Source organism: Melozone crissalis, unplaced genomic scaffold, assembly GCF_028551555.1.
Source record: "Melozone crissalis strain CALT ecotype California unplaced genomic scaffold, PUWL_Pcris_2 ptg000075l_1, whole genome shotgun sequence".
Taxonomy (NCBI): Eukaryota; Metazoa; Chordata; class Aves; order Passeriformes; family Passerellidae; genus Melozone; species Melozone crissalis.
This window is the reverse complement of record NW_026535852.1, coordinates 330,330-352,695: the sequence shown is the minus strand read 5'-3', so window position 1 is coordinate 352,695 and position 22,366 is coordinate 330,330. Positions and strand designations below refer to the sequence as shown.

At 44.1% G+C, this 22,366-nt stretch overlaps 1 protein-coding gene across 1 annotated transcript; it reads right to left on the bottom strand.

Annotated features, from left to right (window-relative positions):
- Window positions 1-1,381: 1,381 nt before the first annotated feature.
- Window positions 1,382-19,368, bottom strand: ZBTB21 (zinc finger and BTB domain containing 21). Its single transcript, XM_054290058.1, has 2 exons — window positions 18,415-19,368; window positions 1,382-7,993 (listed from the first exon to the last, which is right to left on the bottom strand). The coding sequence occupies exons 1-2, from the start codon at window positions 18,474-18,476 to the stop codon at window positions 4,804-4,806; spliced, it is 3,252 nt and encodes a 1,083-aa protein (XP_054146033.1). The 5' UTR covers window positions 18,477-19,368; the 3' UTR covers window positions 1,382-4,803.
- Window positions 19,369-22,366: the final 2,998 nt, after the last annotated feature.

Genomic DNA, 22,366 nt, shown 5'->3' with positions numbered 1-22,366 from the left:
CAGATATAGAATGTATAAGGTATACAGGATTATAAATCCAGAGTTGCTTGTCTTACTTCTATAATCCTTTAAAATGACAAGTGATTTTGTGTAACTAACCGGAAAACTCTCTAGAAAATATATTGGATAATTCCAATTTCTAGTAGGAAACTATTCCCCTGTACCCAAGCACTTAAAGTGATCCCATTTTCCTGCTTTTTAAAAAGAGACACTGTCAAGAATAAGCCTCAAAAGATGTACTTTATGTGTATTTTGCACTTAACGCTGAAAAAGAGGGTTTGTTCTGATTTTTCTGTACATATCTGAATTAAAGCTGCTGCTGCAATAGTGGGAAGCTTGTGTCTTTAAAAGATAATGACTGAGAGTCTGGAAAAGGAAAAAAAAGGATTGAGTCCTTTATTCTGGAATAGTGATAGGAAAAGCAACATGAAAAATCAGCTCAACCTACAGAATTCAGTTACAGTTTTCAGACATCCTCACAACAACTGAGGCTGCCCAAAATAGGTTTTTCAAGCCCAAGCAGCTCACGTGTTATGACTCAATTTGTTTTTAAATTCTTCAATATTATTTATTAATATAAAGTATTTCTAATACAAGTATGTTAATTTTCTATATCCAGCCCTTCTCTTGATAGTGTCCCTTTTCATAGAGCAGTTACAGTACAGTTTTTCACAAGTCATTTTAAATAAACAAGAATCAATAACATTAAAAATACTATCACGCTGTGTTCAGCAACAACAGAAAAAAAAATATTTTAACACTGATTCAATAACAGCAACACTAAAAAACCCCCCAACCAAAACAAACAGATAAAAAAAAACTCCAACAAAAACCAACCCCCTAAGCTTCTTTTGATTTTTACCTAAATCTGGTAGGAAAATGTAAACAATTTTATTGAACAGTATAGGCACATGCCAGATTACAGGCTCATGCCAGATATTTGCAGCCTCACTGTCAGAGCCAAGAAATTAGGCATAGTCTGTCCTTATCCCATGGGAGGAGCTCAATTTAACACTGGAAGCTTGGAACAGCAACAGAGAGCACGCAGAGCTCTGGAGCAAACCCACGTGTCCAACTTGGGGAAAATGAAAATCAGGCAACAAAACCTCCTGGATGTTCCTGCCTTGCCTCTTAGAGCTGCTTGGGGTCACAGATAATGCAGCATCTCATTTTTGGAACAGCCCAGACCAGCTCTGGGCTCACCCTCTCCATCAGGTTATATCCCCCATCACCTGCCAGGGGTGTTTCACTCTGCCTCACCAAAAACCCAAAACCAGAGACAGCTCTGTCACTGGTTCCTGTGTTTTGCTGCCATTGCTCTCTTTCAAGGTTGGTCATGGTCCCAGTTCAGCAAAGAACTTGCACAGATCTATTTAAGAAAAAAAAAAAACTAAGACTGATCTTAATGGACTGAAGATAGGCTTAGAGGCTTTGCCAACACAGTGCCTGAAAGGAAAAAAAAGTCCCAAACCAAAATACATTTCATGGCTCAACACTGCTCCCCTGAAATGCAACACTAGTTTCCACTCCCACTGAAGCAGGATAGTTCTCTGAGATTTATCTGATAGGTTATAAAAATAGCAAAAAAAGGACAGAATTATAGATTCTAATCTATATATTAAAACATCTGCACGTTCCTGTCACAAATTTTAGAAAAAAAAGCAAAACACTTTTTTATATTTAACAAGACCTCTAACTTTTTGTCACTTCAATACACAGCTATAAAATTAAACAAAATATGATGAAAACAGGCTTTTGCATCAATAAATTTGCCTTTTATTTTGGCTGTGGCCAAACTAGACACTCTTCAAAAGACCTTTATTTATAAACAAGCAACTAACATTTTTTCCCATAATTTAAATTTTAAGACATATATTAAAGTTATATAAGTGGAAGCATATTTATTCCATATCCTCCAAAATAAACACTTCTATCAAGGGCTTTTTAAGATACTGTATAAAAGCTAATAGAAAACCAGAACTGCTATATAAACATCTCATATTTAAATTTTAGAGATCCTGAATTCCTTTACTAAACACCAGGAACCAAATGTAAAAAAAAAAAAAAAAAAAAAAAAAAGGTCACACAGAACACGCTCAAAGTGGGAAACAAAACTTTAAAAACCCCCTCAAAACCAAAGCAACTGAAGAAAAACTTAGGAGGCTACTTAGACCAAAAATATTTAATGGATTCTTTATAATATCTAGTACACTAGGAAAAGGTTAAGGGTTTCTTCAAAGATGTTGCACGAGGTTTTGATTTAAAGTGTGTAGAATTTATCACCATAGCACAGAGCAGAATCCCAGCTGGAAGTGAGGTGGCTGTGACCCAGCTGAGCTGGTTGCCACCTTCCTTCAGAAAGCACACTGAATTTTAAAAGGCTGTAGCTCAACTTTCAGGCTGTTGTGCAGAAGAATCACTGGGGAAAACTTAGGAACCATTCTACAAAAACACGTTCATATTTAATACACAGATTTTTTTAAAACATATATAAAGGGTACTTAGAAAGGCTTTATGTTTTTCTGATTTTTAAAACCAGCTTTAAGTGCAATAACCATTTTATTCTGAAATCGTTTCTGGTAAGAAAGGAATTTATAGTTTTATTAGGTGGAATAAAAAGGTCAGTAACTGGAAATGTCACTATTAAGCAAGTACCTTGTTTCAACTGCAATGCACTGAAAGAGTTTAACTGATACTCAAGCAAATTAGCCTAATCAAACTCAGCCACAGTTTGCCTGAAAGAGGCAAAAAAGAACAACATGTTACTTTCAGAGGTGTCTAGTAGCAATTTTAGATCATAAGAAAAATGAAGCAGAAGAGGCTTGAAAATAACATTGCATTTTTTCTGGTAGCTGAAAAAAATCAGGGGTCCATCCTGAGCTGATTCTTTCAAACTTCACTTACAGGAAAAATAGTTGAATATCTGTTGGGAAAAAAAAAATGGTGGCACACTTGGCTTTCACTGAGAAAAATCTGGTGTGCGCCTAAGGGTGCCCATCCTCAGATTCTTAGGAGTTACACTTGTGCTTGATTTTGCTGAATCTCAGCATCAGCTTGCAATTTTAGCTTTTGAACTTGGGATACTGAAACAACACACATGGTTACACAGGGAATTCAAGCCTCACTCCTGCTCCCCCTGAAATGGTGACCAAACTCCTGCTGCTTTCAGTGGACACAGACTGGGCTCTGACTCAGCAGGCTGGAATCACATCCCCCTTCTCCCAGCCCTGCAGGGGGAACGTTGGTCAGGATCATAAACACAGTTTGCATCATTTATGTTCACTCCAACCCACCACCCCTCCACTAGTTAAAATTCTAGCAAAATAATTTCTCCCTGTTGGTTCACCTCCTACTTCTGGATAAATATTTCCTTGACTTACAGAAAAAACTGGACCCTTACTATAGCTCCTGGTAAATATGTGTGATCCTACTTACACTAAATGCTCCAGTTGCCATTTGAGGTAAAATAATGGAAGCACACAGAATATCTGCAGCCCATTATTACCACCATTTTCAACATATTGGAAAATTGCAACACAGTCACATATGAGTAAAGCAGCAGAAAGAACTACTCTATATGCATTGTATCCATAAAATGCAGTGATTGTAGTGTGATTTTCTCCTCTGCTTTGAGCTGGATATGTACGCTTAATACAAATTTCAAATACATACTTCTTCATTTATACAGGTGTCTATATAAATATTTACATTTTTAGGTTTTGTTAAAACATATCTTTGTATTTCATGGCTGAGCTTATTACTTGTGTTTAGAAACACAACTCATCTTCTGTCCCTTAACGAGCTCTCTCTTGATGATTTAATAGTTATACATTCCTTTGTAGTTAAAATTACAAACAGTTGTACAAATAGTGGAAACAAAACTATGAAACTGGTCTGACATCCATTCAACCTCAGTTCATGTTATAAACAGTACCATTTGCATTATGATGGCTGTTACACAATGACTTCAGCTACCCAAGTATCTGTAGGAAATTAGTCTTTGGGACATTATATAAAGCAAAGTACCCCCTCTCTCAATTTTCCTTAGAAAGTTATAATTAAATGGCTGAAAGCAGGCTTGCTGCCACTTCTTATATAAAATCTTAATAATATTGCTGACTTTAGATTCTATTTTAATTTGCACAAGTTCCATACAACAACAAAACAATTCTATGTTCCCTTAAAATAGCAAACATTCATATCCAATAACATCAAGATTACTCAAACTTGAGGTTTATTTGTTATTGCTAAAGGTTTCTAAGACCTAAGTCAATCCAGCAAGACACTCCATCCACTTCCTCCCAAACTGCCAGTGCATGGCAACCACTTACATGGAGCTTGTGTGTGTGGGTTTCTTTTGGAAAAACAAATTATGACGTTGGTTACAGTATTTCACTACCATAAGTAGAACCTTCACACTCACAGTTAGAATCCAAATTGTTGTTTCTCTTTCATTTAATATGTAACTTTATATATAATACACACGCACACACCAACATCACGGGATGAAGATCCATGCATACAATCCAGATGCAATTGTATTTCAGTGTCAAATGAAATAAAATAAAATTTATTCTCTTACTATTAGATCCCAGACCACAATATTTTAAATTACTCTGCTTTCTACCTACTAACCAAGTTATAATTTTCCCTAATCTTCAAATCCAAGCAGCATCACAAATTCCAGATTTTCCATCATCACCATCATCCTTTTGATCCTCTTAAATTCGTAGTCTATGTGGCAGGGCTCTGAGATCCTGAACACAGCCCCCCCAAACCAGCCCTGCAAGGCCTCTCTTAAAGCTAATTGTGTGTCTGTTCGTGGCTCCAGAGGCTGAAAGCTGTTTTGAAAGTCCTGTGGCAGAGTTTGCACATGTACTGTCTCTTGAAGGTGATGGCCGAGAGCGGCGGCGCGTGGTAGAAGAGCGTGTCCGACTCCTGCGGCACGAACAGCTTCTCAGCAGTGCCCGAGCTCTCCGGCAGGCCCGTGGGGCTGTCGGGCTCCAGGGGCTGGATTTTGGGGAGAGGAGGGGGTGGGGGTAAGGGTGGGGGTGATGGGGAATTGGCTGGTGGACATATCTCAGGCTCTTTATTCGTGGACTCCTCTGCAGCCTGGGACATGTGAGACTGGAAGTGGCTCCAGAGGCGGAAATTGGTTCGGAAGGCCTTGTTGCACACGTGGCAGATGAAGGGCTTCACCGAGCACAGGAGCTCCTGGTGCCGCTCCAGCTGCTTGCGCAAGGTGAAAATCTTCCCACACTTCTCACAGGGCCACAAACTGGGATCTTTCTTGGAGACTACGTCCTTGGGTTCCCTGCCCGTTTCGGTGACCTCGTCCTCTATGTCATCTGCAGGCTCTTCTTTGATCTGGATTTTAAACTGCTTGGAAACACTTAAGTCTTCAGGCAGGCATGAAGAGTCTTCAGAATCAAAATTGATTTGTTCTGACGAATCACTGAACACGCCGTCCTCCTTTGCAGCAACAAAATTGTTCATTTTATTGGATTCCGACTGCGGAGGCAGCCGAGAGGAACTGGTCACCTCTCCATTGTGATCCATGAGGGGCAAAGAGAAGTTCTCTGATGGAGCCATTGTGTTCTGATTGTGAACTTCAACCTGATGGCGCCAGATGCTGAAGGATGATTTGAAGGTGCGCATGCACTCAAGGCAAGTCAGCTTCTTGTACTCACACTTGCTCTCATGCTCGTGCTTCAGCTCTGGAGAAGAAAACCTAAGGCTGCAGTAAGGACAGACAGTGGCGTTCCTACAGAGTCGCTCGTGGTTTCCCTGTTCAATCAGTGAGGAGAGCTTGGCATTGCAGAGACGGCACTGATAAACCTCCTTGTTTTCCACGGGGTTTTCAATATGAATGTGATCTTTCTGCTTAGGAGCCTTATTCCCTCCAATGGGTTTCTCCCCAGGGTGCATTTTTATGTGCTGTTTGAACTGGGAGAGGAAACGATAAGCTTTCCCACAGTAGGTACAAATATAGGCTCCTTTGGTTCTCGACCTTAAATTCCTTTTGATGACTTGTTGTGCTTGGGAAGCTGACTGGCCCTGAAAGCTCTGCTTGCCACGTCTCAGTTTCACAATCAGAGCTTTTTTGATTTCTCTCTCCCTCACTATATCGATCAGTTTTCTTTGGAATTTTTCATCCAAAAGGGCGTGTGAACTGGAAGCTGGTGAGGGATTCTTCACAATTCCATGCTGGGTCTGGCAGTGCGTCCACACTTTGAAATTGGTGTGGAACCTCTTGTGGCAGATGTCACAAGCATAGGGCTTCTCTGGATTGTGATACATGTTAACATGGCGATGAAGACCTGCTGTTGATCTGAAAATTTTAAGGCAGTGTTTACATTTAAATTTTTTATTTGGTCTTGCTTCTTCCATCTCGCTGTATTCATCTTTGCTGACATCAGAATCAGGGAAATCAGCATCAAGGTGCGTGGGGCTCGAGCCTTCCTCAAAGTTCTCTTCTGAGCCAGGAGAACCCTGCTCATCCGCCTTCAGCTTCTTGAACGGTGGCCTCCTATCATCCTGGAACCTCCTTTTGGCTGGAAGTCTGCTCGGTTCCTTACGATCTTCCTCAGTTTTAAAAGCAAAGTCTTTGTTTGCCGATGCTGCAGCATCACCCACCGTGACTCGGATGATGTCAGCAGGGTCTGAGAGGGGACTGCTGGGCTCAGTTTTGATCCTCACCTCCGAGAGAGGGGAAGCCACCTCCCGATCCGTTGTCTGAGAGGCACTGAAAGACCTAAGGCGATGTGGGTGTATTGCCTGTGGCTTCTCATCCAAGGCCGACTTCTCCGATGACTCTTTCGAGGATGACTTTTGGGATGCAACATTAAATGTCTTCTGGGAATCGTTAGTTCCCGGTGAGGAGCACGAGGATACCTGTGCAGGTTTTAGGTCAACAGAAGGTGAATAAATAGGAACCTGGCTGTCCATGGACAGTGACCTTCGAAGGAGACTTTTTACAAGGGGCCCACTTCTGTCAATACTTTGGTTTTCTGGGCCTGACCCACTAGATGGGATTACCAGCCCTAACTTGGAGTAGTAGAGCAAATTCCTGTCTTCCCCTTGACCGTTTCCTTTTCCTGCCTCTCGCAACAGAAACGTGGATTCTGCTGCCCCACGCAGAGACAAGACTGGTGGACGTGGTCTTTTCAATGACATCTCTGCAACTTTTCCTCTCAGAAGCTGAGCGCTGCTTCCTGGCTCGCCGCATGCCATTTCTTTCTCTACCAAAGACATCTGAGGCAGCACCATGTTCCTTTTCACTAAAGCACCTCTGCTCTGATCCTCCACAGTTCCAGAAGCTTCATGAACCTTTGTATAGCTCACAGGGCCTTCTTTCAGCCACCTCCTTTCAGTCAGTGATAAGTTGTGAAGGGTTTCAGTTGGTTTTGTTACCTGTGGTCTGCTGCCAGCTTTCACAGCCACAGAGGGTGAAGGTTTAGGAGTATGGCTTAAGTCGTGCTGTGTTTGATTTATGCTTTTTGCTTGTGCTTCAATTCTGTTCTGACAGACAATGACACTTCTCTTCTGAGAACTACTTTCATCTTCATCTTGGTAGAGTATTTTTTTCATAGGACAAGAAGGAAAAGGAGCTTGAGGACTCTTGGAAACAATGTTTGTAAGAAAAGATATTCCAAGGCTGTAGCCCAGTTCTTGCACGGCTGCGAGGCTGCCTTTCTCAATGAACAAGGATGAAGAATAAATGTAGTTCAACACATTATCAAAAGCATCTGGCTCACAAAAGTCAAGCTGAAACACTGACTGAGACTCATTCTCCTTATTTGTGAACAGAGTCTGGAAATATTCACTGCTGGCAGCCAGAACATTCTTATGAGCTCGGAATTTCTGGTCTCCTACGATCAGCACAACGTCACACAGCTGTCCCTTGAGACGCTCCTCGTTCAGGGTGCTCAACAGGGAAATGGCATGTGCTGGATTTATGTAATGCAACAGCCCCTCCATGATTCTGGTGTCCCTGAAAAACAACAAACAACAACAAAGCTGTAGGTTGCCTTATATGAACTGTTAGAGACAAACACATCTCCTGTACTTTGTAAACTGGCTCAACCAGCACCAAACAGCGATTAAAGAAACAGCTTGTGTGGAGGAAAGGTTTGGGAATGAAACACCACTGGTAGCTCCAAAAAAGCACAGGCATGGGAAGAACCAGCTTATCTGCCCACTTTCAAAAATCCTTTTAATTGCTAATCTTACACCAAGGATATTGCACCTAACTAACTGGGGGATGGATGGATGGATGGATGGATGGATGGATGGATGGATGGGCTGTGTTCTCTTCCTGTAATACACCTCCCCACAGGGAGGAACAGTTCAAGCATTTCACTCTTGATCATCTCTTTCTCTGCTTCAGCTTTATAAAGATCTATCTTGACAACTGGATTGATAAACTCTGGATTCTTGGATCAGGTATATAAAGCTTAGTGATAGCAACTCACCTTTCTGAGGCTAAGCAACCCTGACAGCCTCCTGCTGACTACACAAATTTAGGGGGTTTTGTTGTCACTTTTAATAGGATGATGGAAAGGGCATTAATACTGGGAAGGGAGAAGGAAACAGCATTATTGTCTGTAATCTGAATTCATCAGGTTTACTTATGCTTAATAAGTGCTGTTAATATCTACTTCTAACTGTATGTGCCACTTAAAACTGCACTGGATTCTGGGAAATGGGATTTTTGAAAACCAGGATCTGGTTTTCTGGGAAATGTCAGTTTTCACTGAAGTATCCCTGCATTGCTTTGCTCAGGATGAAAAGCACTCAGAGAACTGAAATCCCTGCTTCATTCATTAGCATTAGAGCACTTTATGCCCACAACCCATATATCTGAGGAACAGTTACCCTTGGCTGCATCCAAGAGTACAATAAGAACAAATTAAGCTGCAGTGCAGAAATCTCCATGATCCATGTGCTTCAAAACACAGCCCATTCCATATTGGATATGTCTTGATAACTCACTATACTGCTCCTGATGAGAGTTTAACACCAGGTTTTAAGTTAAACAAATAAATTCAATGGCAGGAGTTGCAATTTATATATCTGTGCACAAGAACACACATAGAGAAATCAACAATATTAAATTCTCTTATTTTTTTCATGGACACTCTCTACACTACCTCCATGTTGGTTGTAAAACAAACCAGGATCTATTAAAAGCAATTCTCTTACTTTTACAGCTGATTTGAGAAACTACTTTTTAGTTTCATTTGTACATGATATATGCAACTACAACAAAAAGGTTTCTCTGTTCATCAGCTTACAAGCAGAACTGCAAAGTTTATCAAAATAACAAAACAGTACTGAGAAGCTACAACCCCATGGTTAACAAATGGGGATGGTAAATCTTAAAACTAATCAGTTAACAAATGGGGATGGTAAATCTTAAAACTAATCAGTAAAAGTGATCAAAGTCTGAATTGGTTTTATTGAGAAATGACATAAAGGATGCTGCATGCAGTGTCTCAGGGCACTGATCATATCAAGGACTGAGCTACCACTTCTACACCTAAAAATACCAAATGAGTTCAAAATGACATGGCAACAACAAAATCAGAATGCTGTTTCCTCACCAGATCAGTCTTTACTGAGTATTTCAGTGCCTTGCAGTGTCATTTCATAAACACTAATTTATCCTTAATTCACCTTCGATAACTATAATGCATAATTCCCCCACACCTCCATCTATAAAAAGCAGTGCAGTCAATCTCAATTTGAGAAAGCAATCTGGTTTGCTTTGCTTTCTATGTTTTACTGAAGAACACTGGGAGGATGGAGGTGGGGGTGTGAGGATGGTGGTTCATTGCCCTCCTCCTTTGTGGATGCCACTGCAATTTAAAGTGGCAGAGTGTGGCTGGCCCCAGTCCAGTTTCATGGTCTGAGCAGCCATTACCAATTACAGAGTTTTAAGTGCTCCAGGAGAACATCTTTCCCTTCACCTGGAAGAAAGTGAATTTGCAAACTCAAGTGATTCCTCTGGGATGCAAGTTGCAGAAGGTAAATGGAGGTAGCAGATAACAGAGCTTAGAAAACTTTAACTGTGGTGATGCGACACCCAACAGAATCTGCTGCACAACCCACACTTCAAGGACACAGTGGAAATAGAGTATTAGTCAAATGTTTTGAAATATTTTAAGATCTTTCATTTTAATCTGCTTTGCCCTTGTGTTTTTCAAACTGGCAGAGTAAACACCATGTAACTACTATGTGTCCCTCTGCCCACATAACCCAGCAGTGCAGTGTAACCAGCAGAGAGTGGTGTAAAATCTGCAGAACTAAAGCAGAATCCAGCAGTCACCCATCCTTCTGGCCACAGTTCCCTTCTTCATTCCTACAACTTCAATTCATCCCATGAAACACCACAGACACAAACATCCCTGCAGTCCCTCACCGTGCAATTTAACTCTGTCACTTTAACAGTAACCAAGGCTGCAACGCACACAAATGGCAAAGGACCAAATCAATCCTCCAAAGGCAGCTTTAATCCTGGTATTTCCTAATTCAAGGGCTTGACTTTCAGCTTAATAGCCTTTAGACACAACAGGCAGAAATTAAACAAACAATAGCACAAAACCACCAGAACTGTTTCACAGAGCCATTTTAAGACATTTACCCAGATCATGTGAAAGCCTGAAATATTTAGAAGTAGAAAAAAACCATCAACCCAAAGAATACCCGAGTCAATGTGTTAAAATTTCACTACATGAATACTTTTCAATAACAAAGTTGATCCAAGTCATCCCTGCTCTCTTGTGTTCACCTTACCTGCACACTGCAGCTCACTCCTCCTTCAGCTGTGCCAGTACAAATATTTGCAGGCCCGAGTGACGTAGCAGAACAGACAATAAATAAACACCCAACATTATTTCTTTTCAAATGCTGGTTGATTTTTATAGTGAACCACATCAGGAACTACTGCATTGGCATAACTGAAGAGGCAGCAGTAGGAACAGCCACAGGAGACAAGAACTGGGTCCCCAAAGCCAGTGCCCGGCTGCCTGTGCTGAGCCCCACACAAAAGCTTACGCAGATACACAACCCTGGCGGTCTCCTGAAACACCAGATTTGGTTCCAGGTGTTTGAGTACTCCTACTGCTCAGCTGTAGATTGTTTTGTGATTAGCTACCTCAGATCTTTCCTCCAGATAATCTGCTTTTATTCTCTCTAACCCTTTTTTTTTTTCAGCCACCTTCACTACTGACTGGAAACAAAGCTTTCTTCTTTTGTTCCATGATGTTCAGGTGACATCATGGAAACAGCAGGAGCACATCAGGAAATGTCCCACAGTCTGGTGGCAGCTGCCTCATGCCACAGCAGCTGCTGGTCCTCAGGAGGAACAGTGACTAAACTCAGACTCCAGTCCCAGGATGGGCCAGTGCAGCAGGAACCTTTGTGAAGCCAAGAAGAGATTTTAGTATCAGCCTTCACAGAATCACAGAATGGTCAGGCTGGAAGGGACCACAGTGGGTCACCAGGTCCAACCCCCTGCTCCAGCAGGATCCCAGAGCACACAGCACAGGATTGTGTGCAGATGGTTCTGGAATAGCTCCAGAGAGGGAGGGAGACTCCACAGCCTCTCTGGGCAATCTGTCCCAGTTCTGTCACTGCAGAGGGAAGAAGTTCTTCCTCATGTTCAGGTGGAACTTCCTGGGCATCAGTTCTGCCCATTCCCTCTTGTCCTGTTTCTGGGCACCACGGAGCAGAGCCTGTCCCCCCTCTTGCCACTGCCCCTTTAGATATCCACACACATTAATGAGGTGCCCTCTCAGTCATCCCTTCTCCAGGTTGAACAGGCCCAGCTCCCTGAGCCTTTCCCTGTAAAAGAGATGTTCCAGCCTCTAATTCCCTCCTTCAACAGCCCTCCACTGATCTCAGAACACTAGATTTCAAAAGCCTAAGTACCATATTTGGTATAACATTGTTTTTATTTTATACTTTGAACAAGGACAGAAAAAGATGCCTCCACTATTTCAAAACAACTTTTGTAAAATAAAAGAAATCTCAGGAGAGCTCTTCACAAGGGGAGGGTGAAAAAGCTTAATCTTAGGCCCAATAGTTTATTGATCTTCAACAGCAACCTCCCTTTCAAGTGGCAGCTCCTCTTCCTTTCCTCTGTTCCTTACTCTCCCATCTCCTCCCAGCCCTGTGCTTCTCTCCCCTTCCTTTCACCAGCTCTGCTCATTTGATCTCCCAGTGAGTTAATTCAACTCCTTAAAATTAGGCAGGGAACAAAAATAAATAAAATAATTCCAGAATTTTAGATCTGTTTGCTGTTTTCTAGGATAGGCAGCTTAATCAGCTCACTGAGAGGTCAAATGAGCATCAGGGTTCCAGCAAGAGGAGCCAGGCACCTGCCCATTCTTTGTTCCATCAGCTTCCTCCATCTGAAATGCCACCTTTAGAAACAACAGAGCCACCAACTTTACAGCTGGAATATCCCAGACAGAATCAGGCAGATATTTAGGTGTGGTTTTAGTGCAAGCTGCACCCTCAAATACATGAGCAACGAAGAGATGTTGATGTTGCTTTCTGACTTCCACCATAAGGAAATCCCTGTCAGTGAAGCTCCATTAACAGTGTGCTGGGGGTGAGGGGAAAGAGGATGTTTTGAAACCATCCCTGAGATGCAACATTGCAGCAAGGAGGTGCCAGGGCTGCAAGAAGTGCAGGGGGAAGAGGAGAATACAAGGATGGAGGAGAAAACACACAGAAGAGACAGACACTGAACAGGTTTAAACAGGGAAAACACACAAGAAGCATGGCAGGGACAAACTCTCTAAAGAAATGTGGATTATAAGACTCAGCCCAAAAGTACAAGTGACTTCCTGGGGCATCCCCTGCAAAATGCAGAATGTTGCATTCATTTGAGTGCTTTGCTGAGGATCTGATGGCTCTGACAATTCTGGTGCTGCTTCAGACACCAGAAGAGTAGAAAGGTCCCCTACTTGTCTGTCACAAGTCCAGATGAAAAAGGAACCTCCACTGCTTAAGCTCCTACTCAAGGACTCTCTGCTGGATTTTATTATTTGAATTTGACAACAATTTATAAAATGTCTTTTCTCCCATCAACAGCCTTTGCAACACAGATACTCTTCCACAGCACACACAGATTTACACATCCCTCTATACATCCCCAAAACCTGTAGGTAAAAGCTGCAAACCCACACAGCAATATTTTTTGCATTTCTAGAATCTTTTTCTACCTAAACACTTAAATAATCTCTTGCTGCATGTTTGGGGGTTCTGTCTTGCTGGATTTAATGAAATGAGATCTCACTGCTGTGGCTGTTTTCCCCTGCAGACAGCACTGTGAACTCTCCATGAAGACAAACGTTTCTCATTTCCAATAGGTCAGCAGCACAGAGAAACTCACTGGCATGAAGACAGGCATAAAATCAGATTAATAACATGCTTGCCAGTGTGTGAAATTGATGGACTAATTTCTACCTATTTATCCTCCACACATATAAAAGCAGAAATTTAGGGAGAGAAAATGAAGAAATTTTATAATCACAGATTCACAGAATGGTTTGGGAAGGGACCTTAAGGATCATTCAGTTCTAAACCCCCTGCCATGGGCACAGACCAGGCTCCTCAGAGCCCCATCCAACCTGGCCTTGAACACTTCCAGAGATGGGGCAATCTGTGCCAGTGCCTCACCACCCTCACAGTAAAGAATTTTCTTCTAATATCTAATCTAAACCTCCTTTCAGTTTGAATATTCTGCAGTCTATTTTGCCCTGTGCTCCAGACAGATAATTAGCAGCTAACCTGACACAGACATGAAAGTGACTCAGAAATGAGAGGCTACTTTTCACATTCAGATCATAGTCTCGGTTGCACGTTCTGACACTTAAAATAGCTCCCCCTGACGTGCAGCAAACTACAGAATGTCAGCGCACAAAGCTCCTCTTGTCATTGCCATTCTTGTTTACGACCCAGCAGCAGCTCAGGGTGCAATTTCATCCTGGAGCAGTCTGAGGAGGGATGGCTCCTGCAAGGAGCAGCCAGCGACAGTGTTATGTTTGCTCAATTATCTCATCATAAAAAGGCTAAACAATATTAAAAGTAGTAAGAATTTTAATTAAATAGTTTAGAAAATATATAAACAAGGGATAATTTGATTTAAATAATAGCGCATAAGCAAAAACAACCGCGGGGTACGGAGGGCAGGGTTCAATGACTCTTGCCACTTCACGTACAAGCTTGCTAAGTGAAAGTTACTTGTTGCTTTCTGATGCAAGGCAAGGCGACTTGGCTCTGAGGAAACGGCACGGCGACTCAAACTCTCTAGGGTCACTCGGGCTAAGAACACATGCTAGCACTAGTATGGTGGACGGTCTAAGGCTTTTATTGTTCCGTCTTGTCAGGTTTTATACTCGGCAAGTTTTTTCTCTACGTCAGGGGGTTTTACTTTACTGTAATTGGTTAGTAAGGAGTAGAAAGTTACTAATGTTAGGGGGGACTACATTCTTGGGTGATCTTTTATCACTAGGCATTAGGGGGAGAGGAATTCTACTGCCTTCCGTGACATTGCGAGATTTTCCGAGCACCTGACCCTATCTACTACAGTTACTCTCTATATGCTATGTGCAAACGCTATCTCTTCTTATTTTCGGTTTGTTACTTTTTTGTCTCTGCTTTCATTACCACCTTTATCACGCATGCGCCACCACTCGGTTTGGTGGTCCCACAAGTCTTTGGGGGTCGTCACTGATGAAGGCCCTGTAGTCTTCTTCGTTGTCTTTTAATTCACCTTTGGGTTACGCATGCGCACCAAGCCAGTACAATGTAAGCCAAGACTAACGTATCACTGCATCTACATATCAAAGCAATAAGTCTCTTATAATTAGTGGGTGGAGCCTTTCCTTTCTCTCTCGTCTTTGGCATTACAACTTTTAACTATTAACTGTTTTATTATTCTCAAATATTAATTACTGTATCAATATTGATTACTGTTTCAATTTTTATCAGCACGAATCATACCTATTTATCACACAGGATGGAAGGGACAGGGCACGGAAATGCTGCCTGGGAGCTCTCAAAGCTCTTCCTGAAACATTTAGTGAAGATTCAATCACATCAAACACAATTTGTTATTTGTCCTGGCCTCCATGACTCGACTAAAAGGTGTGTAACTCAGCCTCCAAATTGCTGTAAACTAAATCAAAATATTAAAAACTTCAAAAACAGCTTTCCCTAGGAGTGCTTCATCTTTCATTCCCCTGAAATGTTTGTTTTGTAATGCAAAATACAAAGCAACGTTTGCTTTGTAATGTTGCAAATAAACTCTCTGATGGGACAAGTCTGAAAGGCTTGATGGCCATCAGATTTAAACACCTACAGTAATCTCATCTCCAGAAATATTTGTCATTTTTTGGTAAGAGATGCATCAAATTTGAAGAATTGTAGACCAAATATGTACACTTGTACTATTTCTACACATTGATTTTATTGTTTTATTGGCAATGCTGAGATATACTTATCAAATGGAGTAATATTCACTCATCTGCTTTACTAGATGAGACACATTAACTGGCCTAATTCACATTAAAAAGTTATCAACATACAACTTTTAATTTTGCTAGTGTAATAAACATGTCAAACCCTAATTGTGGTCATATTTCTATGACTATAATGGTGCTTTTTACAGGCACGGTGTATTTTGGATGGGAAGAAAAACCACACATCCCTGTAAGGTGGCATTCTATCAACAGAATAGTGTTTACACTAAGGTTTCTTTAAGAAAATGAGACATGAGGAGGAAAAGTTGTACATTTAATCTGAAAAATGCAGAATATAAAAAATTGCAGAATATAAAAAAATATAAAAATGCTGAGCCTAAAAAATTCCCAGTGAGAAAGTTATGATTCAGGGAATGCAGGTATCTTCCTCCCACTGAAGGGATCCAAAGAAATGTCATTCAGCCATCACTGATTCTGGCCAAGATACTGGGAAAATGACTCAGGAAAGATAACAGCAATTTCAGCTGAGTTTTACCTTAAGAGATTTCAAGCTCATGAATAGCATGTGGGAGATTTTCAGTTTACTCCAGTCCACAAGCAACTGAAGGTAGGCTATGTCTTACATAGCTAAAAAAAAATTTAAAAATCCAGCTCCATGAACAAGAGCACTGTATTTTTATATCTTTACTCCCCAAAAGGATTTATGAGAATTGAGATGGCCATATTTTTACTGGAATTCCAGGAACTCTGGCCCTTAACCTCAACAGCTGAAGGACTGTACTCAGTTATGTCTTGGTACAGAGTAAACAAATTCCCTTTGGTTATGGCAGAGTGTGGCAGTGATCAGAAATCACTGTAACTCTGCTGCTTTTCCTTCCATGGCTCTTAAGTGACATTAAAAGGGGCTTTGTGAGGCATTTTTGCTGTCCCAAGTACTCTGTTTTCTAGAAGGGCTCTGGAGATACTCACAAATGTGTCCAGAGCAGGCTGTGAGGGGTGCAGGGGACACTCACTGTACCCTGTGCCAGAACTGTCCCTGCAGTAACCACACCCTGTCAGAGGCTGATGAGAATGAATTGCAACCTCAATGTTACACTCTTCAGTACTGAGGTACGATAAACCTTGGATAAGGAGATTAATGCTGCCAGACAAAAAAGGGAAAAATGTTTCTTCCTTCCCCAAAGAATGCAATTTAGTTGTATACAAATTACTATCAAAGGAAAAGTTTTGTAGCATTTAAAAAAATATGTATTTGGACAAAGGATTTTTCATGTCTTCTTATCACAGAGTGCATGGAGAGAATTTGCACAAGGAGGATGTGGTGTTTCACTGCACCTCAGAGGGAAAACCCCTCAACAATCAAATATATTTTAAAACTTATATTTGTGATGGACAGCAAGACTGATGAACTGATGGGGGTGGAAGGAGTTTAGGAAGGTTGAAGACCTGCCCAACACTTTCTTTCCTTGTTCACAAAACATGCCTGAACTGTTCCAGAACAGCAAAAAGCAGTCAATAAGAAAAGACAACAAATTTCTTTTTATTTCACTGCTGATTGAAAGAAAATATAAGAGAACTGATGTCTTTAATATTATGAGGAAAAAAATGGAAACACTACAGTACAAAGACTAACATTACACTACAACAAATATTTGGGAAGGAAACCCCCTCTGCACAGAATAGCCATTTTAAAGCAGGGCATGTTGCAGTCTCTCCATGACTTTGCTGCTTCTGAAGACTTTTGTTGCTTTCTGAGGATCTCAGATCATTACACCAGACAGATTTCAAAATGAAGGCGCTCAGTTGCTCAAAAGTTTAATGAGAGCAGAAATTGTTGCAACTGCAGCATGTGACTCAGAGCACAGCCCCTCCCAGAGCAGAGCAAACCTTGTGCTGATTACAGCTCAGCTTCCTCTCCCCTCCGAGTCCACACTTGGTCACACACTGCAGTTATCACCCTTTTGCAGATAAAGCAAATTTCAAAACCCTGAAAGCTCCAGAGGGTTGGTTTTCAACAGAAACTGCTTCACATCCTGAAGCTCCAAACAAAACAGCTTCAATACACCAGGAAAGCTCAATGCTTTCTGCCAAGTCCTTTTAAATCCAAAGCTTGGTCTGCCCTGAACTAATACTGAGGAAAGTGTGATCAGCCAGATGATCAGAGCACTTAGAGAAGTGCAAATATTCTCCAGCATCACACACAAAACCCCCATGAGCTCAGAAAAGTTCATTTGTCAGAAATATCCAGCTTGTACTGATCCAGGGGGCTCTCAGTGTGAGATGGATGTGGCACAGAATCACCCTGGCACTTGGAACCTAAACATGGGAACAGCAGGCACAAAAGTTCACGTTTATCACTGAATGTACAGCACAAAAAGGATCTTGGGAACTTCCTAAAAGCTGCTGCCTGCTTTGTATTCACTAAGAATGCTAAAGGATAAGGTACCTTGAACATTGAAGCAGAACCGGGGAGCTCACAAGTGGTGAAATCCCCAAGGAATCCCGGTCTGGCTCTGCAGCTGAAAACTCCCGAGGTTCTCATTTGTGACACCTCCCTGCAAGCCCCTGCTGAGAACATGTAAATGACAGCTCCTGAAATGGTCACAATCCAGCCAGGATGGGTGGATTTTCCACAGGTACACAAAATGTTCTTAAGAAATTACAACTCTGCAGCATATGGGTGAGACACACATGTGAGAGAATGGGATGTCAGATCCCGTCCACCCAAGAGATGGCCACATAATCTGGGGTTTTTTGCTAACAGGGTTTATAAAAACAGTTGCTTAAATTTGCTCCAAACTTCCCCTCAAGAGGATCAGCATAATGCTGGTGGAAAATTTTAGTCAGAGCACTTTGTCAGCTTGAGCAAAGTCAGAACAGAACACTAAACCTACACATAACACAGTACTAGATTTACCTGCAGTGTGCATTGACTACTCCTGATTTAATATCAAAAAGACTTCCTGTACAAAAATACATCTTTAAAAAAAATCTAGTTTCACATTAATTTATCTAAGGATAAAGTATTAATTTTAATTAACCTACAAGATAGTCAGTGTATTCACAAAAAGCTCTGTGATTGTGTAATTCATCACAATCTCTTCTGTAGGTATGTACAGCCTACCTACCTCTTACTTCCACTGGGAGTCCCAACTACAAAAAAAAGGAAGAGCTACTAAAGCAATTGCTATTTAATTATTAAGATGGGCTTACTCAGTACACACACATCCCACAATTATTTCCTGTCTAATAGTAACTCCTTGAAGTTTTTCTTCTGTTTATTTACACGAGCTTCATCCAATCTGAACATAAGGTCAGCAGAGGATTACAGCAAAATTCTTTCTGACAGCTGTGAGCAGGTAAAACACCTTCCACAACTTTCTGCACAGCCCACCACTGAGGATTTCCCCACCTGACTGTGAAATATGCTTCATCCTGCAGATGAATAATCCAGCTCGGAGTAGCAAAGCCACGCTTTGTTTACAGAACCACAGAATGGTGAGGCTGGAAGGGGCCACAGTGGGTCACCAGGTCCAACCTCCCTGCTCCAGTAGGATCCCAGAGCACACAGCACAGGATTGTGTCCAGATGGCTCTGGAATATCTCCAGTGAGACTCCACAGCCTCTCTGGACAATCTCTGCAGGGCTCGGTCACTGCACAGCAAAGTTCTTATGTTGAGGCGGAATGTCTGCGCATCGGGTCCCAGCATTGCCGGACCCCATCCTCGGACACCTCCCCTTTCTAGACTGACAGACATTGACGAGGTTCGGTACCTGCCTGCACTGACACGCGGGGACCTCGCTGGGGGAGATGAAACGCGTCTCCCTTCCAGACACCCCGGGGAGGAGCCGCGGCACCCCCGAGTCACGGCCCTCCCGGCGCCTCTCTCGTTCTAGAGCTCGGATGGCAGCGGGGGCACAGCCCGGAGCCGCCGCCGGCAGAGGAGGGGGAAGCACCGGCCCGCCGGTCCCTCACACCGCTCGGGCGGCCGCTCCTTGTCACCACCGGTGCCTGCTATCCCTCACACCACCGGTCCCTCACGCCCTGCGGCGGCCGGACCCTCGCGGCCCTCACGCCCCGCTGCAGCGGGTAACGGGCTCCCGAGGCGCCGCAGCCCCAAGAAGCCGGAGAGCGGCGCGCCTCTTCCCGCTCCCCCTTCTCCGCTTCCGACCCGCCTCTCCCCGCCTTCCTTCCTTCCATCCATCCTTCCTTCCTTCCATCGCTGCCGGCCGCGCTCATGCGCTCTGAGCGCTTCCCCCGCGCCTCCCCCTCGGGGCTCGGGCCCGGGCGGGGCGGGCGATGTGGCGGCGGCGGCCGCGGGCACCTCCCGCCCGCTCCGGGCGCCTGCGCCGCGCCCCGCCAAGGACGGGGGAAGAGTTTCGTAACCGGCGCATGCGCGCGGCAGCCGCATCCCCGCTCGGTGGAGGAAGGGGGGGGGAAGGAGGAAAGAGGAAAAAAAAAAAAAAAAAAGGAAAAAAAAAAAAAAAACCACCTCAGAGTTACGTCAGGAAAAGACGGATTTGTGCGCGGGGAGACCCGCGCGGCGCGGGCAGCCCCCGGGACGGGCGCGACACGCGGGCGCTACTCACCCTGTCCGCCGCCCCCCCCTGCTCGCCCCCCTCGGCGCCGCCGCTCAGGGCTCAGCCCGCGCTGCCGCCGCCGCCGCCGTGATTCCATCCATCTTGAATTTGACGTCATCCCACAACCGAGGGATGAGGTCATCGCGGGGAGCGCTCGTCACGTGCGCGGCGCCGCGATTGGCCGGGCCGGGGGGGAGCGGGGGGCGAGGGGGCGGCGCGGCGGGGGGGGAGGGAGACGGCGGGGGGGACGGGGAAACGGGGGAACCGGAGCGGGGATCCCCCGGCCGACCGACTGACAGACCGACCGACAGCCCGCCCGGCCGGCCGCCTTCCAGCGCGGGCAGCACCGCCCGCAGCGCCACGGCCGCCGCCCTCAGCCCGCCCCGCCGCAGGGAAACTGAGGCAGCAGCCGCCGCCGCGCGGGTGGGGGTGGCCCGGCACGGGGGGGACACACGGAGGGGACACACACACACACGGAGAGGACACACCCACGGGGGACACACAAGGAGGGGACACACACACACGGAGGGACGGGTCCGTGTGGCGGGGGACAGAGGGGTTCGGGAGGTGCCGCTTTGGTAACCCGCACCCACCACCCCCCGCCCCCCCCGGCCTGTGTGCTGTGGGTGTGAGGGGAACCCGCGTGCCGCGTTAGTGCGTGATTCACCGACATTTGTACTTGTTTCGTCGTGAGGTTTTATTGTGGTGATTATTGTTATTATTATTGGAGTTTTTTGGGTGTAGGGGTAAGGCCCAGTGTGGTCTGTGAAGAAGCACTGTGCCTTGTGCCACGCACTGTGTCCCTCACAAGCAACCCCCCAACCCCTGACATTTCTGTCCCCCCTCAAAAGCCTCCACTGTGTCCATCAAAAGTCACTGACTCCCCCAAGCCACCCAATATCCCATTCACTACCCACTGAACCCCTCAAAAACCACCCTGTGTCCCTCAAAAGCCATCCACTGTCCCCCTCAAAAGCCACTGCTGTCCCCCTCAAAAGCCACCCACTGTCCCCCTCAAAAACCACTCTCTCCAACCCCTCAAAAGCCACTCCTGTCCCCCTCAAAAGCCACCCTCCAACCCCTCAAAGGCCACCACCATCCCACTCACAAGCCACCCACTGTCCCTCAAAGGCCACCACCCTCTGTTGCCACCAGGGACACACATGCCCAGATCCCGGTGGGTTTTGGCTCAGCCCCTTTGTAGCTGCTGATTTGAAAAAAAATTATAATGGCCATTATCATTGCTTTAGGCTGGCTTCTCATCGTGATTATCCGCTTTGAATTAAATACCTGAATAGGGCTTAATGTGTCAAAATGCAAGTACTAAAATAGAAATTAAGAACTACAAGATTCCTCTTGTTTTTGTCAAAAGCTAATCTGGCGTGTTATCTTTTCATTAAGGACAGCTCTAGAGATTAGCATCTAATCCCATACATGTTTTCAGTGTGCTTTCAGATATCCCACCTAAGTCACAAATACTCTGAAGCAGCTGTAGAATCCCTAGAATGTTTTTAGGGATGCGTTTAAGCCTTTTTTTTTTTTTTGCCAAGGTTTTGTTGCAAATGGGCTAAAACCCACGTAAGGGAAGGAGATGTACCTTACTGGGTCTGGCTCCTTTTTTCCCTCTCCAGATCTTGGGGGTTTGTTTTGTCATTGCTGGCTCTTTTGGTAGCTTTGGAAACTGGGGAAGCTGCTTGTGAAAGGAGTGGGGTTTTTTCTCACTCAGGGACTCGTGCCCTGATGCGAGTGTGGCTTTGTGAGCCAGCACAAAACCCCAGCAAAGCTCTTTGGAAGAGTTCCCTGCTCTGCTGTGCTGTGCAGACAACTGTTCTGGCACGGGGGCTGCTGTGGTGATGGGAACAAACAACTGGGAAAGCACTTGCATCTGTTCCCATAAACCAGTCTGTGCAGTGAGGCTGGCTGTGCTGCCAGGGGAGCATTTGGGGAGCTAACCTGAGCTTTCTTCTTCTTTCTTTTTTTTCTTTTTTTTTTTTTTTTTTTTTTTCCCTCATGTGTGCTAAGTTACTTCTCAGCCAAGCAGAAACTAGTTGGTCTTGCATAATTTCTTAACTGTGCTTCTCCAAAAGGGCCTGTGGCACAGGTGGAGGATCTCTGTCCCAAATTACCCTGCTGAAAGGTGGTCTTACACTTGTGTGTGTGTTGCTGTGCAGGTATTTATTACCAATATTTTTTATTTGTCAGGTTCTCTAGTGAAAGTGCAGGCAGTGGAACACAGCCCATGCAGTGCCTTGTATAATTCTGTTGGAGAGAGTCCAGAAGAGGCCACG

Excerpts from the sequence above, each read along its gene's own strand:
- ZBTB21 (XM_054290058.1), bottom strand. The coding sequence starts at position 18,476 with ATGTATTTTTGTACAGGAAGTCTTTTTGATATTAAATCAGGAGTAGTC. Across the intron at positions 7,994-18,414 it reads GTAGTCAATGCACACTGCAG|GGACACCAGAATCATGGAGG; the intron begins GTAAATCTAGTA and ends GTTGTTTTTCAG.